Genomic DNA, 14,728 nt, shown 5'->3' with positions numbered 1-14,728 from the left:
ATGAAGAATTTCTCCATGTTATTTTAATGGGCCTTTTTTGGACCTATAATCTCATGTTTTCAGTACTTAGAATTGGAATAAAAACTTGGAATTCGGTATGCTTGTACGTTTTCGTTAGCGTTACCTAAGTGAATCATCAGAAATAAAAATTTCCAACCGTAGAGTGGTTTTATAGGGAACTGAAAAATCTTTCCCATGTTATTTATATGGGACGTCTTCTACACCCCAAAATGTTTTGGCACTTCCGGCAGGATTAGAATGATAAAATTTGGTATGATTGTAGCCTTCCATGACTAACCGACAAGAAAATTGCCAAAAGTGAATATTTTTAATTGTTTAGGGGTCTAAAGGGGGATGAAGAAACTTCCATGCTATTTAAATGGGCGTTTTCTTGGGATACAAAATCTTATCTTTTAGATAGTTGAAATAGGAAAAGAAACGATAGAATTGTGGGTTCAAGAGGTGCGAGACCGTAGGCCGAGCAAAGACAGAGGGGGGGGGGGGGGGGGGGGGGCGAAGCTAGTACATTATATACAGCTAATACCTTCCGCTTTTGATCTGCTCTTGTATCTTAACTAGTATTAACGAGAATCTACCGAATTACAGGTTCCATCTTGACAGCTGCCAGTTGAAACTGAAGAAAATCTCATACAAATGGTAGTCCTGAACTGCATATAAAGCCTGGGCTATAATTCCAAGCTTTTTTTTTTATCTGCCCTTCGTCATACAGGCTATTAAAAAAATCCTGTCTGTAGACTACCAATAAACTGCTTCTCTTGAAAAGTATTTGAATTTCAGTGAAAGTGTGATGATAAAAGGCATAAGATTCTCTACTTTTGGCATTTGAATTTTGAAATCCTTTACACCCTAGAATATGCCCTTTAATCAAAGTGACGTGAAAAAAAGCCCAGCTTGAGGTGGACACTATGTTCCAAAAGTCATTTCAGACGGGTCAACCGTTTTCCCAACCCGGAAGACTAGATTCGACACTAGTCTCAGTTCTTGTGGACAGTTTAGTTTTCGCACTGCTCCCTCTCCCCCCGCTCAATGCCAATGGGGCTGAACTCCGACTTAAACCTACCTTGCGAGCGTTACTATTCCTCGGAGTGACCTTGAAAACCGTGGATCAGCATTAGTATAGGTTGTTTTCGATTATTTCTACGTGTTACTATTTCACCCCCTCCGCTCCCCGAGAGGTGTCGATGTGGACTGAACTTGTATTTAAACGGCATCAGGAGTGTCACGACTCAGCTCTGATCCCAGAAACTATAGTTTCGATACTAGTATGGGGTCATTTTTGATCATTTTTATATCACCCTCCCACTCCCCCCTAGGCGTGCTAGGGGAATCTTACCCCCACACTATTTTTTCCAGGTTTTAAATAATATGATACGCTGAAACATATACACTCATATAACTTAAGAATATATCTGTGTCCTCAATACTTCTATCAATATACAGGGACTTATTATTCAATAATGATAGGTCTGTAACTTCTTTAGGGAAAAATTTTATAGTAGTGAAAATGTGCTGTACTCTTAAACCTACATATACTGTCTGTACTTGACAATGGCGTTGTGGCACGACGTCACAATAATGCTGAGAACTTTAATTGGATTATAAAATGTCAATTTAAAGTGATTATGAAGAGAGATTCAAATTTAATTTTTTATGAATACTTGTAAAGTTGTTTTACTATTTACTGTGTCAGAGTTTTAGAATTCCTTTCGTATCTTTTTCAGAGAAAAATTGCTTAAACTACAACATGAAAACACGAAATTAAAGGAAAATCAAAGAAGTCCGGATGATGAACAAGTCCCAGTACTGATGGCCTTGATTGACGACATGAAACAACGCGAAAATGAACTTCGAACTGAAAACAGGTGGGCTGAATATAGTACAAGGAGTGAGTGTTCTAGTAATGGTACTAATAAAGTACGACGGGAATTAGTTCCTTATTTGAAGCCATATGTGATAAGACATATACATGAAATTAATTATTCTCCTAGTCCTAACCATGAAACAAATACTCCTGTTCCAACAGAATGTTATCCCTTATGTCATGTTTCGAATCAGGTGGTTTCGAATCTGCTATATAGCTCTGCCACTGGTAGTTCTTCCAACGAAACTTCCTCCACATGTGAAAGGAATCCATATTGTAACTTCCATTCTTGTAATTGTAGATCAGTGGAAAGAAATACATGCAAGGAAGAGAACTCAATTTTACAAAGTACAACTTCAGAAAGGTTGGGCTTTAAGTTACATGATGAAAATTCTCGTTTATCTCGGACAAGATATTCATTAGAGACCCCTCCTTCTGTTACGAGACAAAGTCCAGGGTGTGAAACACAAGAAACCACGTTAGACGAGGAGTTCCGTGCTGAAACGAGTGAAGGTTATTGTTCAGACACACACACATACTACTCTTGTTTGACTTGCTCTCCGCGGTTTCCCAGAACCTGCAGTCCTGATGGATATTGTGATAGACAAAAATTCAGAACATTAGAAAAAGACCGCCTGACGCCTGACGATGACCCGTATGCAAAGAAACTTCGAGACTGGTGGATCTTAGGCAGTGACATTTCAAAACAGTATTCAAGTGACGGAAATACAGATGTGGAGGAACAATACATCACTCCAATTGTTCAGGTTGCACTTGCCAGCTCAGAAAATAGTTTACTGAGTAGCAAGGTTGACAGTCATGAATCCTTGCATGAGCTTGGTAATCGTCTATCACAAATAAAGTCTCCAAAACAATCCAAAGGTAAAAGTGATATAGATGACACAAATACAGCACTTAGCATAGAAGGCGCATGTTCCAATAGGGAAGTTGGTGGTGGCGTTTTGGGGCACCCTCATGAAAAGAAACGTAAAAAGCGTCGTAAAAAAGCACACAATTGTCGTATTTTTTTTGTTGATGCCTTGAATGCAATGATGAGTCTGTTTGCTCCTTAGCATGTATTTTGTGGATTAACTTTTTGGGTTAATTTTCTTCGTTTCAACTTTCCCTTTTTATACCAGTGATTTTGTTTTAGAAATTGTCATTTGCATTTGTTGGAAACATTGTTGTGATGGTGCTTTATGTGATTCCGGTGTATTTATGTAATAATTTTTAAGTTGTATGTTGTGTTGTTCTGAGGCATTCCAAATGCACTTTTAATTTTGGTAACCGTTGTAATCTGTGAATTTACTTATAATTTTTTTTGTTACTGATATAAAAGATGCATGACATACTACATCTAGTCATTATACAATTTTTACTAGAAGTAATTGCAAACGCTCATGTCAATAATCAATATTAATAATAAAAGTGAGAGAGAAGTCTGTAAAGCTTCATATCGCATATTAGTGCCATATATTTAGAAGTATGTCCTTTCCACTCACCAATTAAATGTTAATGCTCAAGTTTCTTTTCCACTTACAATATTACTTTCATAGTGGAAAGTTTTATTGTAAGTTTTGAATTCTGATTTTCATTTTAAATGTTTCTTTTAAGCCTTACTAAGTAGCTATTTCGAGAATACATAAATGACTGGATATTCTGCGGGAAGTGCTTAAATTATATTGCGTGCATGCTCATATATATGTAATTTATATATGGTAGCTATGCAGATGATTTAGATAATGCTATACGGTAAATTAAAAAAAAAAAAAAAAAGTGTCACGGCGAAGATTGTGATGTGCAGGACATATATGGACCAAATTTCACTAATATTAACACTAAGATTTAGTTACATAGCAAATTGAATAGCGTAAATATTTCGTTTGTGAGCAAAATTTGTTCATTTTATTTTGACATTTCCTCGTAAATTTTTGCAAAATGTAATTTGTGTCTGTCTAGTTATTAGGCTCCAATTTGGTTTTGAATGTGTAAACAGAAAGGATATTCAAACTTCGGAGCTACTTCAGAGGTAGCGAATGAAATCCAAACGAGGCAGGAAATATATTCTTACTACGTTCATGAAATTAGATGACAGGGTTAAAATGTTCAGTGTAGTTCTGTTTATTCCGGTCTTGACATTTCTTGAATATTTTTGGCACTAGATCTCCATCTGTACCTAGGTAGTATATCTGATTCCTTTGTAAATACAAGGTTGGAAAATAGTGTTACGAGGAAGGCCCTGTGGTTGATCCTTGTTAAAAGAATTGTATGTTCTTTGCTTGTTAGAACTGAAGAACATGAGAATATCTGTCGCCGCGGTGAGAATTATAGAGAGTACTTTTAAAATAAATGTCCGTAAAACGCGAAATTTGTGTTTGTTTCGCTTCATATTGATTTGTGGCGTGGTATATATGGATAATAGCAAGGTAGAGTAGACAAAGTACCAATTTTTACAAAATAAAGTTATGTCTGCGAAATTATTGGTAATGTTGTGAAATTTCATCTGCCAAAGGAGACCAGTGGTCCTGTTAATTAGGATGTTAACAGAACAGCTATTCTACTTTGCCAGATAAAAAATCACACCATTACCAATAATTGTATACTGTTGAGTGGCACTGTTTGAAGAATGAAAATTACAAATCAGATATTGCTATGAGAATGATACAAGGAAACGATTTAAATGCAAAACTCAATTAAGTTGAATGAGTAAATAACCTTTTCAATTTGTTGTGCTAAGAAAGTGAGTAGAGTGCTACATTGTAAACAAGATTTTAAGACTGTACTGGCAAATGTTTACTTACAGTACAAAATCAAATGGCAGCTAATGTGATGCAAAATTGAATGATAGCATAGCTTACTTGAAATGGCAGCTTGTTGAGTAGTCAGTTTTTCGTGCGTATTTGTACAATAAATGTATGATAATAATCGTTTCTGAGATCCGTACGTGAGTCAGTAAATTAAAATAAAATTAGAAAGAGCGACATGCTTTGCTCACGTCTTATATAAAGGGTAATTCATTCGATCTCACGTCGTGTGGCATGCGGTTTTGGGGCTTTCTCATTTCGTGCTGTCCTGCACTTTCCCCAATGCAGCTTTTAATTTTTTTTTTTTTTTTTAATCATCCTAACTCTTATTTATGATTCATTGTCTTCAGTCTACAGATCATGACCGTGATAGTCGAAGATATTTAATTTTAAATACAATTGGTCAAGTATTGTATATGATGCTTCTTGCCTTTTTGCGCACAAACGATACTGTCCATGATAATTTGAAGTCTTATATTCCATTATGTCAATTTATGGAGTGAAATGCTACTGATTCTAATCATTTTTTTTCTCGGTTTGAAAGAACCCGTTGTGGGTGCTCCCTATTAGACAAACAGTGTTCTGTATATTCATTCAATTATTGTAAATTAAATCAGTATGTTATATGCATTTTGCTTTGTAATAGGGTTCTCAACGTTTGATGCATACTAATAGATTGGAAACGCACACCGGTTTTCGAGTCAAGTAATAAGGCACTAGAAAAATTATTTCTTTTCTCACGCTTTTTAGACTTATCAAATTCAAGGAATTAGTAATTCCGATTTTCCATCAGACCACTCTATCGTTATTTCAAAAGATAAAGGTAGTTCAGTTTTATATTACTCTTGAAGCATAGTTGCCTTTGTAGGAACAGTATTTAACTCTTTGAGGCACGGTAAGAAGTTGTGCTTACCACCATTGATATTCATTTTCTTCGTCCAACTATTAATTGAAAAATTAAATTAAATTTATTTGGTGTGTTTTGAGATTGTCTACATGTATAATTTTAATGAAAATTTTAAAAATTCAAAAGAATTTTTTTTTTTCGTGCAGGAAGGGGTACAAAATAACGCTGGCTCCCGTGCCTCAAAGAGTTAAGGAACACTGACCTCAAAATTTAATAAAGGATATATGCTGACTTGCGACATACTTTATGTTTTTATAACGCTCAGTTTCTATACAGCGTTTGTCCACAAAGTTCTTGGACTGTGATTTCTTGGTTGTATGAAACTACAACAGAACTTGCTAGTTACGCCTTCAAAATAGTGTTCCTGCCCAATGGTGTAGCAACCCTAACGGTGTGTTAAAGGTTTTCAAAGCAGCACTGGAAATGAGTGAAGTTATTTCTAAAAAGCTTGCTTCATGTCATTAAGTTTCAATTCGTTACAATACTACCTTTTCACGGAACATTACAAACGAATAAGGGGATTGGGTAAACATTGCCATCTATTTGACCGTTCTAACAATTGCATGCAACAAAATATGTTTTAAGGGAAACGGGTTTTAATGTTAAACTTCCACGTGAAAAGACGTTTCAAGTGGATCACTTAAATTAGTTTCGCAACAAATTTGACTTTAAGCATTTCATGAAAAATGACGTATTTCTTTTCTCATTCACATACACTCTTTTAAGATGAACTTATATATATATAAGTCAAACTCTCATTACATTTTACTGGAAGATGGTAAGCTGTGAAAAACATTCTTAATACATTTGCCACATAAATTTATGCTGTAATATGTTATTTTATTATTTTCTTCCTTCTGGTTTTCATTTCGACCTGTCTCAAAGTTTCTTTCTGCCAATATTACACCCATAAACTTCCAGCATAAATAAGACGAACACCAACAGGTTAATGATCAAGAGAGTGTTACTTAGAAAAAAAAAAAAAAAAAAAAACCCTCATCGTGTAGTGTGATCGAGGTACTTTCGGATTAAAGACGTTCTCAGTCAACTGATAGAAAAACATTAGTAGATGAGGAATATGTACTCGAGTTGCTTTTGTTAGAGTAATGTCTTCGATTATTGCACTGATTAGGCAGTACAATGCTTCTCATAAGCATGATTAAAAGGCGGAAGTGATAGAGTGTAGGGTGATGACGATAGAAAACATTCTCCAGTAGTCTCTATTGAGCAGTGGTACAGACGTCGTAACAATTCGATCCTCAGGTATCAATTCCTTATGTTTCATACATACAAAAGCAGCGCACTACTTGAAGATTTTTTATTCCACTGCTTATCTTCACACACAACGCAATGTTGATTCTTTGTTACCCTATTCCGACCGAAACTAAACCGAAACTTCTTCATATTGCTCCTTCTAATGGGAACACGTACACGTCGAACTTACACCCTCGACGTAACATTTCTAGATTACAGTGCACTCTATATTGGGATACTGGGTGGAATAATTCCCCGAAAAGAAAAACCAATGGCCTGAATTCAGTGTTTTGGGACAAGTGTTGTATTAAAAAGAACACATATTTATGTCTCACTTGTTTCGATTTTTATTGTATTTAAACTAAAGGTATTTATTAAAATTATGTGTATTGGAATGCTTATTGTTGAGAACCCTAATTACGTATTATGTACAAATAATTTGACTGATGTATCAAAATATTAAGTCCTACAAAGTTGAGTTTGTGATCTCAGTGATGGAAAAATATTCTGGTCTTCCACGTGTTCAGCGTTACAGGCATCTTGTCATTGATGTGTTCTTAAAAACTTAGATAAATTGTTTACAAGCCCATGAGTTAATACGTTCCTGGTGAGTGGAAGGAATAAGTTGTTCCATATATTGCACTCTAAATGAAGCAATGAAAACGCAGCTATTTTGTATCATTTTAAAATGTTAAAATACAGATTTTTATATATATGTTTGTTTCATTTCTGCACGTTAGTTTTCACCTAGACGCTGGGCTTTTAATGCTTTAGTAAATTAAGCATACTTAACATAAGCTAACATTGTTCTGCATAGCCCATTTATTCTTTATAAATGAATATATGCTTTTTAAGGCAAAGTTCAGTATTAATACCTCCGTTTTGATGGGATTTTGTGTAATGTGACTGAAGTAGAAAGTTATGGCCACTACTTCAATATATCGGAGTTACGGAGACCATTCCGATATATCTGTGACACTAGTATTTGTTTTTTCCCTTCAGACAAATATTTAAGTTGGGAACAGGAAATAAGTTATTTGTACATGATTATATTCAATCCTGCTATTAGTTGTCGAGATGAAATTCAAAGTAAATATTTTTCTTGTGATACATACTAAAAAATCTAGGCATATTCCACCAGTGAAATTTAGCTGTTATTATTTCAATAGTTGGGAATTAAAAGAACGTCAAATTAGTAGGAACAACCAACTCTATGCCTTAAATGACCTTGTTGACATTCCGAGAAATGAAGAAGGATAATTATATATTAATTTATGTCTTAAAATTGAAAATAAATTTCTGTGAGGATCTATTAGGTTATCGTTACCACTTGATACCATGGTGGCTGTCGTAACTGAAATGATGTGCAAATATTATGTACAAAAGCAAGTATTGATATTTAACTAGACATATTCTCTTCAAGCTTGAAATCACATATGTAATTTTTAGAGACTTAGTCTTCAATTTACATTTTAAGTATGATGGCATTTGGGTTTGGATTTTCACTCGTGAAGTTCTGAAGCTGAAAAGCTGGTTGCAACGCTAATCTTGACTGTGCATGCCTCTGCATGTTTCTACGTTTGTATGTGGTGTTGGAGGGTTGCATGCATTCGTGATAAGTTTTTTTATGCATGAGAATTTTGATGTAATGCTTTAAAAATATTTTTCATTTGTACATAATAAAACAACTACTACAACAATACAAATGGGGGTCGCGATGACTCGGTGCTAGAGCGCTCACCTCTGGTTCGTGGGCTTTGTAGTGGAAAAAACCGTGTGCGTGGGTTTCTCTGGATTTTCCCGTTTCCTCCTCCTCTCTTCATGCCACCATTATCATCTATCCCATCACCGTCTCATTTAGCCCCAGTGCATATTTGTGGGACGTTAATATATATATTATATAGTCGTTAAAAGTCAGAGCGCACTACTGATTTTTCAGAATTTTCCAAAAAAGAAAATGTTTATTCATATAAAACCCAGTTTGTTGAACTTATTCTGTAAAATAAACATAATTGTTCATATAAAGAAATTAAAACATATGGTCCTGTTTCCACTGAGACAAATTTATCGTGTGTTTGCGTTCAAGGAAATGCGGACCGTTAGCCTTGGTGAGAGCTTTACAAATTCAAATAATTGTTTGATTAATTTATCCAGCTTTTGTGAAGCTATGCGACTTCAGTAGCTCTAGAGAACCTTCTAAAAACCTTCAGTATTCGTTGGCATCTATTTATGGACTGTCCTGTCAAACTCATCTTACAGGAGTTCAATGGGTAACAAATCCGGTGACTGGCGACTATTCCTTCTTGGTGATATAACAGCCTTCTTTGCATTGCAGATAATTTCTGCATAGCTTGAAAGAATGTTCGGGGTGCTTATTTTATTATAGTTCAAAGTTACTGCTCCGAATCCATGTTCCTGATAAAATTCCTTGCCTCAAACGTTCTGAAACACGTTTTTGTCCATTATTCCACTAATTCGAACTATCAAGTTGGTAGTCTGTAAAGCATCCCCAAACAGTGCCTTGCTGTAGGTATTACACGGTGGGATGAAAGCGCTTTTCGGACGACGACGACACAAACTTTCTAGCGTTGGAAGACGAAAAGGTGGAATTTAGATTCGTCGCTTCAGAGTGCTCTCTTCCATTGTTCATCGTTCCAGTCTTTTTCTCATTTTATTTTACTTTGCTTGGCTCAGGAGTATCTTTTCGTAATGTTTTCTGCTTGAAGGATTGTTTTTTTTAAACCGAAATTCTACACCCAGGATCATATATCTGAAGGCACTTGACCACCATCCTATTTGATACCGACTGAAAATGTTTTTCCATAGTCCTATTGGTTCTTCCGGAGCTTTCAACGTGTGTCCCGTTTGGTTGTTTCTCCATTGAACTTATCTTTAAGATAAGTTGTTATTTTTGGACGATCATTGTGTTTCCGTAATACTTACACCACTTTGTAACTGTCTTTCAAGAGTCCGACGCACTGCTGCGCCCGATCACTGAGCGAGTTTTCACAGAGAACGACACTCTTCTCTCAAAATAACCACTTGAATACGTGCTTCGACAATTAGTTAACAGTTTCTTTTCCGCATTTAATATATTTGCATATTCTTCACTATTCCACTGGTTCACGCGAATGAAAACTGCAAGATCGCGTGCCACGGATTTGCGTGCAATTTTGCCCATATTACGACACAATTGTATAGCGTATACACAACTCTTCGTTGAAGTAAAGAGGCAACTACTAACAGGGCTTCATACATACACCATTAGGTGTCGTTAAAACGATGCATTATCAAACAAAGTATGACGTTAGTTGTCTGTTTATTAATTATATGTTTATTGCCAAGCAACTTTCTTCAATAAATTTGTCCCGATGTCAACAAGACCATGAATTGTCGTGTCCTTGTATGGACACAGTGTCTTATATTTGAAAAATTCTGAAAAATCAATAGTGTGCTCAGACTTTTGACATTAATTGTATATGTTTATACAGCTGACGCAGAATATACAAATGACACTTAGACATAAAGACGATTGAACCCATAAATTAGGCACAATCTGTATGAAGAAGAAAATCACTGTTTTTCACTATTTTGTAACGAAAAGTATAAGACTAGTTTTCATTCTTAGCGATTTACTATAGATGTTCGAAAGGCAATAATAAAGAAATAGATCTTTTGCACCCTCTAACGTATATGCGAAATTTGTGTATTACTACATGGTGAGTATTACAGTTTCTGGAAAAAGTTTTTAGCTCTTTTGTCTCATTTGAGTAATTATTGTTTAAAGTGTTTTGTGTTCTTGACACTTGGTGTGGAAATTTAACTTACGAAGGAACTTAGAGTGTGTATGTTAGGGGTTCAATTTCCTGTCTAGTCTTACATCTTTCACTGTTCTGAATATCAATAAAGGGACTTGTTCTTTTACTACATTACATACAATAACGTTCATGGTGGCGACTACACACTAATGGACCACTGACAAGTCACAACTCACATGAACGTCATTCTGCGCAACGATCGCAACTCCTCATTACGGCCACGCATGAAGTCACTTAATGGCACAATAGGCATTCTTTTCCATCATCTGGACATTGCCCAAACACAAATTCTGATCGACTCAATGGATTCGAGCACACAACTAAGCTCGTCGTGTTGTCTAGCGACCTTCAAACTACTAACAGTATCCCCTTTCCAGGTACACATCATATTTTGCGAAGTTCTTACGAATTAAACTGTATGCGGGGTGTTTCTAAATGACTGTGGAAAAGAGGGAATGAGATATTGAAATTAGTTTCGTTGATGATTCTAATCTATTAAAAAAAGTTCACCCTCGTTTTGAAATTCATTTCCTGCCATAGTTCTTGTTTAATAGGAATAAGTTTTAATAGAAAGTATGAGCAGCAAAGGCAGGCGACTTCGTCTGTTGCTTATTTGGTTCGTAATGTTAGAGGAAGATCTACTACCATGAAGTTTAATATCCCTTTCAACATCGATTTTGTATGAACTTATGAATTATAACATAACCTTTAATTCATTTCTTGTATAAGCGGAGTAGAGTTATATGTTGTATTAAAGAAATGAGCCTAATTTTCATTTTGAAGCTAAGTATTTATTCAAGTTTGTACGACTGACGAGAGAAGTGGACTTCGTCTGTTTTTGATCTTAATTACATGGTCCTCTATCAACAAACTGTTCTATTACATGTACAGTCATGTCCAAAATATTGTCGCATATCTATAAATATTATGTTGTAGGAATATAATTTGATAACGATTTCGCCCGGTATTTCTTATAATGTTACTATGTGTATAATCGGCAAAGACATCTATGTGGTAAATTTCATGTCAAAAGAGCAGTAAATAAGAACAATATAACAAAAAATAACCTTTCTTGTTCATTTAGCAACATTTTGTTTTACTCATTCTAATTTTCGTGTTTATAATTCTTTTCCTGTGAAATTTACCACAAATATACATTTCCCGATTATACACATAGTAAAGTATTAGAAGTACCCTGGAAAGTCACTATCAAATGATATTTCCACAACAAGACAGTTATAGATGTGCAACAATAATTTTGGACATGAGTGTACATAACGTATTATTATTATTATTATTATTATTATTATTATTATTATTATTATTATTATTATTATTATTATTATTATTATTATTATTATTATTTTAGATGCAACTCCACATAGAAGAACCATTTCATGCTATTGTGTTATTAATAATGAAGTTGATATTAATGCTTTAATTTACATTTGCACTCGTTTTATTTTTATTTTTATTTTTTAAAATTTAGCCAAACCTATAATTTTATCTTACCCTGGGAATGTTTTTAAAGTGAGAGAAAGCAATCAAAAGCAGCTTAGGTAGAATCTTTACTTTTTCTTTCTTTTTTTGGATCAAAAGATCCAATATATTTCAGACAGAAATTTTCTTGTAGGCCTTATATCTCGAGAACTACATATAGTGTAGCCAAAACAAAACTACCACTTAACTCAGTATGATGTGATTATTACGTAAAAAATACGAAAACTCGATTTAGGGGCCACTAAAAAATTTTGTGAGCCCTGATCCAAAAAATCCAATGTGTTACATTCAGCTTTAAATTTTCTTGTAGGCCTTATATCTGAAGAACTACATATACTGTAGCCAAACCAAACCTACCACTTAACTCAGTATGATGTGCTTATTCCGCAAAAAATATGAAATCTCGATTTAGGGCCCATTCAAAATTTTTGTGATCCCTCATCCAAAAAATCCAATATATTTTGATTCAATCAAATATTTTCTTGTACGCCTTATATCTCGAGAACTACATATAGTGCAGCCAAACCAAAACTACCACTTAGTATGATGTGCTTATTCCGTAAAAAATACGGAAACTCGGTTTATCTAGAGGCCGTTCAAAAATTTTGTGGCTCCTGACCCAACATCTAATTATTGGCCAAGATCGCAGTCGTTTGATCCATTTTTTGGATCATTCCTAAAATTCTTGTTTCTGTATCTTAAGGGATTGAACTGGTTACCCCTTAAGAGAGGAGGTGCAATTTCGTAATTATCCGTTACGTGGTACGCTCTCTAACTTTCCATACTGAGGTGTGGAGATCCTCATATATCCAAGCGATTTGAGTCTTATATTTTCATTCTTAATGGACAGGAAAAGCATGACATATTTCCAAAGGCGTGAGCTACATATGAAATTTACAATATTTTGCATTGACTTATAAATATTATAATGAAAGAGAAATTCAATTTTTGTTTAAGTCTCTGAAAGAGGTAACTTTAATTAGCAAATAGATGAAAGATAAGTAAGGGAAGGAAACATATTTACTTGAAAATAAAGTGAAACATACACCGTCCTATGCTGCCTTTACGTAGCAGACATATTGTTTGGAACCGAGAATGTGAGTTTTAGATCGTTGCACTTAGGTTGAGAGCGGAAGGGATAGTACCGGACAGCTCCCGGCATAAATTTGAAACCTCGATGAGCATCATATAAGAAAGTCTAACTGATAAGCTTTGGTAACGATTGATACTGTCTAAGAACATTCTAAGAAATCGCGATCATTTAAACGATAATCTTGTAGCAATTGACAAACTATATGCACTTGTACACATTTTTCGGTGTGGAATACGTGACAATAGTTTATTGTTATGATGGTTTTAAGTATCGGATTAATTAGAGTGAGTGAAAAATATGAACTAGTTAGTTTGTTTTGTTAATCTTGATCATCTTACATTAACTGTTATTTTAATATGTTAAGAGCAGATTATGGTTGTCAGTGCATTTAGATTATGTTATTACTACGAATAGAACACACGAAAGAAACGTAATGGAAATCAAGACGCTCAGCATTTCAAAATTAATTTCAGTTGTTTGTTATCCGGGTTTCTCCCACATCATAGAGTATAGTCTGCGTATGTTTGAAACAAAATTAGTAGGACATTTCATCATCAGTCACGTTGTAAGGTAGTGTACTGAGTAGCATGCTCCTAGTATTATTTTTAAGTGAATAAATTGTGATTTAGAATAGTAGACGTGTTGTTTATGTATATATATTTCATTAATGATAATTTTATTAATCATTATGTATATTTGCATTAACTAATGAAAGAAATATGTATCCAATAGCAATCTGAATAACAGTAGTAAAATACTAATCATACACATACTTTCAAATGTTAAAGTGCAAAGCGAAAATTAAATTTCAAACATGAACGTATTAGACCCAACGATGATGTTTAGTCAGTGTTAGTTGTGCAGTTTTGTTAAAAGTGACCACCCACCTTTCTTTGAAAAGCCTCTGGATTTTTATCCATATATGAAATTAAATTGAAACAAATATGAATCGTTCGTCAGTTGAGATGTTTTGCGAGCCAATATAGTTTTTGCAAGAGTATAGTTTTTAAAGAAAAAAATATTTTCCAGTTTTCTTTTTTCATTTCCTTTTGAACACAAATTTTATACACAAGACAATTACTAAATTTAGCTTGTTTTCGGGAATAATTTTCAGCTAAGGAAGATAAAATTGAAAATGTTATAGAGCTTTTTTAACGAACAATGTAGTTTCTAGTCTCCATTATATTTTACCACTGTTTTTAAAAGGCACTATGTCGCGTTTCTTCCGAATTGTACATTGACTGTGCTTCTTTTTGTTTTTTTAATGCTATGATTATTTTACAAATTGCAAGCAACGTAACACAAGTAATAAAATTGAGATACTAGTGTTCATTTTCATCATGAACATTTCAAGTATATTATGCATACAATTGAGATAAGTACAGAAAAAATGATAAAGGGTTCTGTACTTCATATACATTAATGTGGTTGTTATGAAAATCTCGATTGCTTGCATTTTCTGTAGCTCTG

The 14,728-nt window shown here is 34.3% G+C and overlaps 1 protein-coding gene across 3 annotated transcripts in view; it reads left to right on the top strand.

The window, feature by feature from the left end:
* Window positions 1–14,728, top strand: part of LOC145688380 (protein Hook homolog 3-like) — a 168,742-nt gene that overhangs the window by 91,711 nt on the left and 62,303 nt on the right. For all 3 annotated transcript variants that reach the window (XM_081762548.1, XM_081762549.1, XM_081762550.1), the window contains one exon: window positions 1,743–1,883. In XM_081762548.1, coding sequence (XP_081618674.1) covers window positions 1,743–1,883 — 141 coding nt within the window. The remainder of the gene's footprint in view (window positions 1–1,742; window positions 1,884–14,728) is intronic.

The sequence above is a fragment of the Thermobia domestica genome, chromosome 6 (genome assembly GCF_964235325.1).
Source record: "Thermobia domestica chromosome 6, izTheDome1.hap1.1, whole genome shotgun sequence".
Classification (NCBI taxonomy): domain Eukaryota; kingdom Metazoa; phylum Arthropoda; class Insecta; order Zygentoma; family Lepismatidae; genus Thermobia; species Thermobia domestica.
This window is presented reverse-complemented; position numbering and strand designations above follow the sequence as displayed.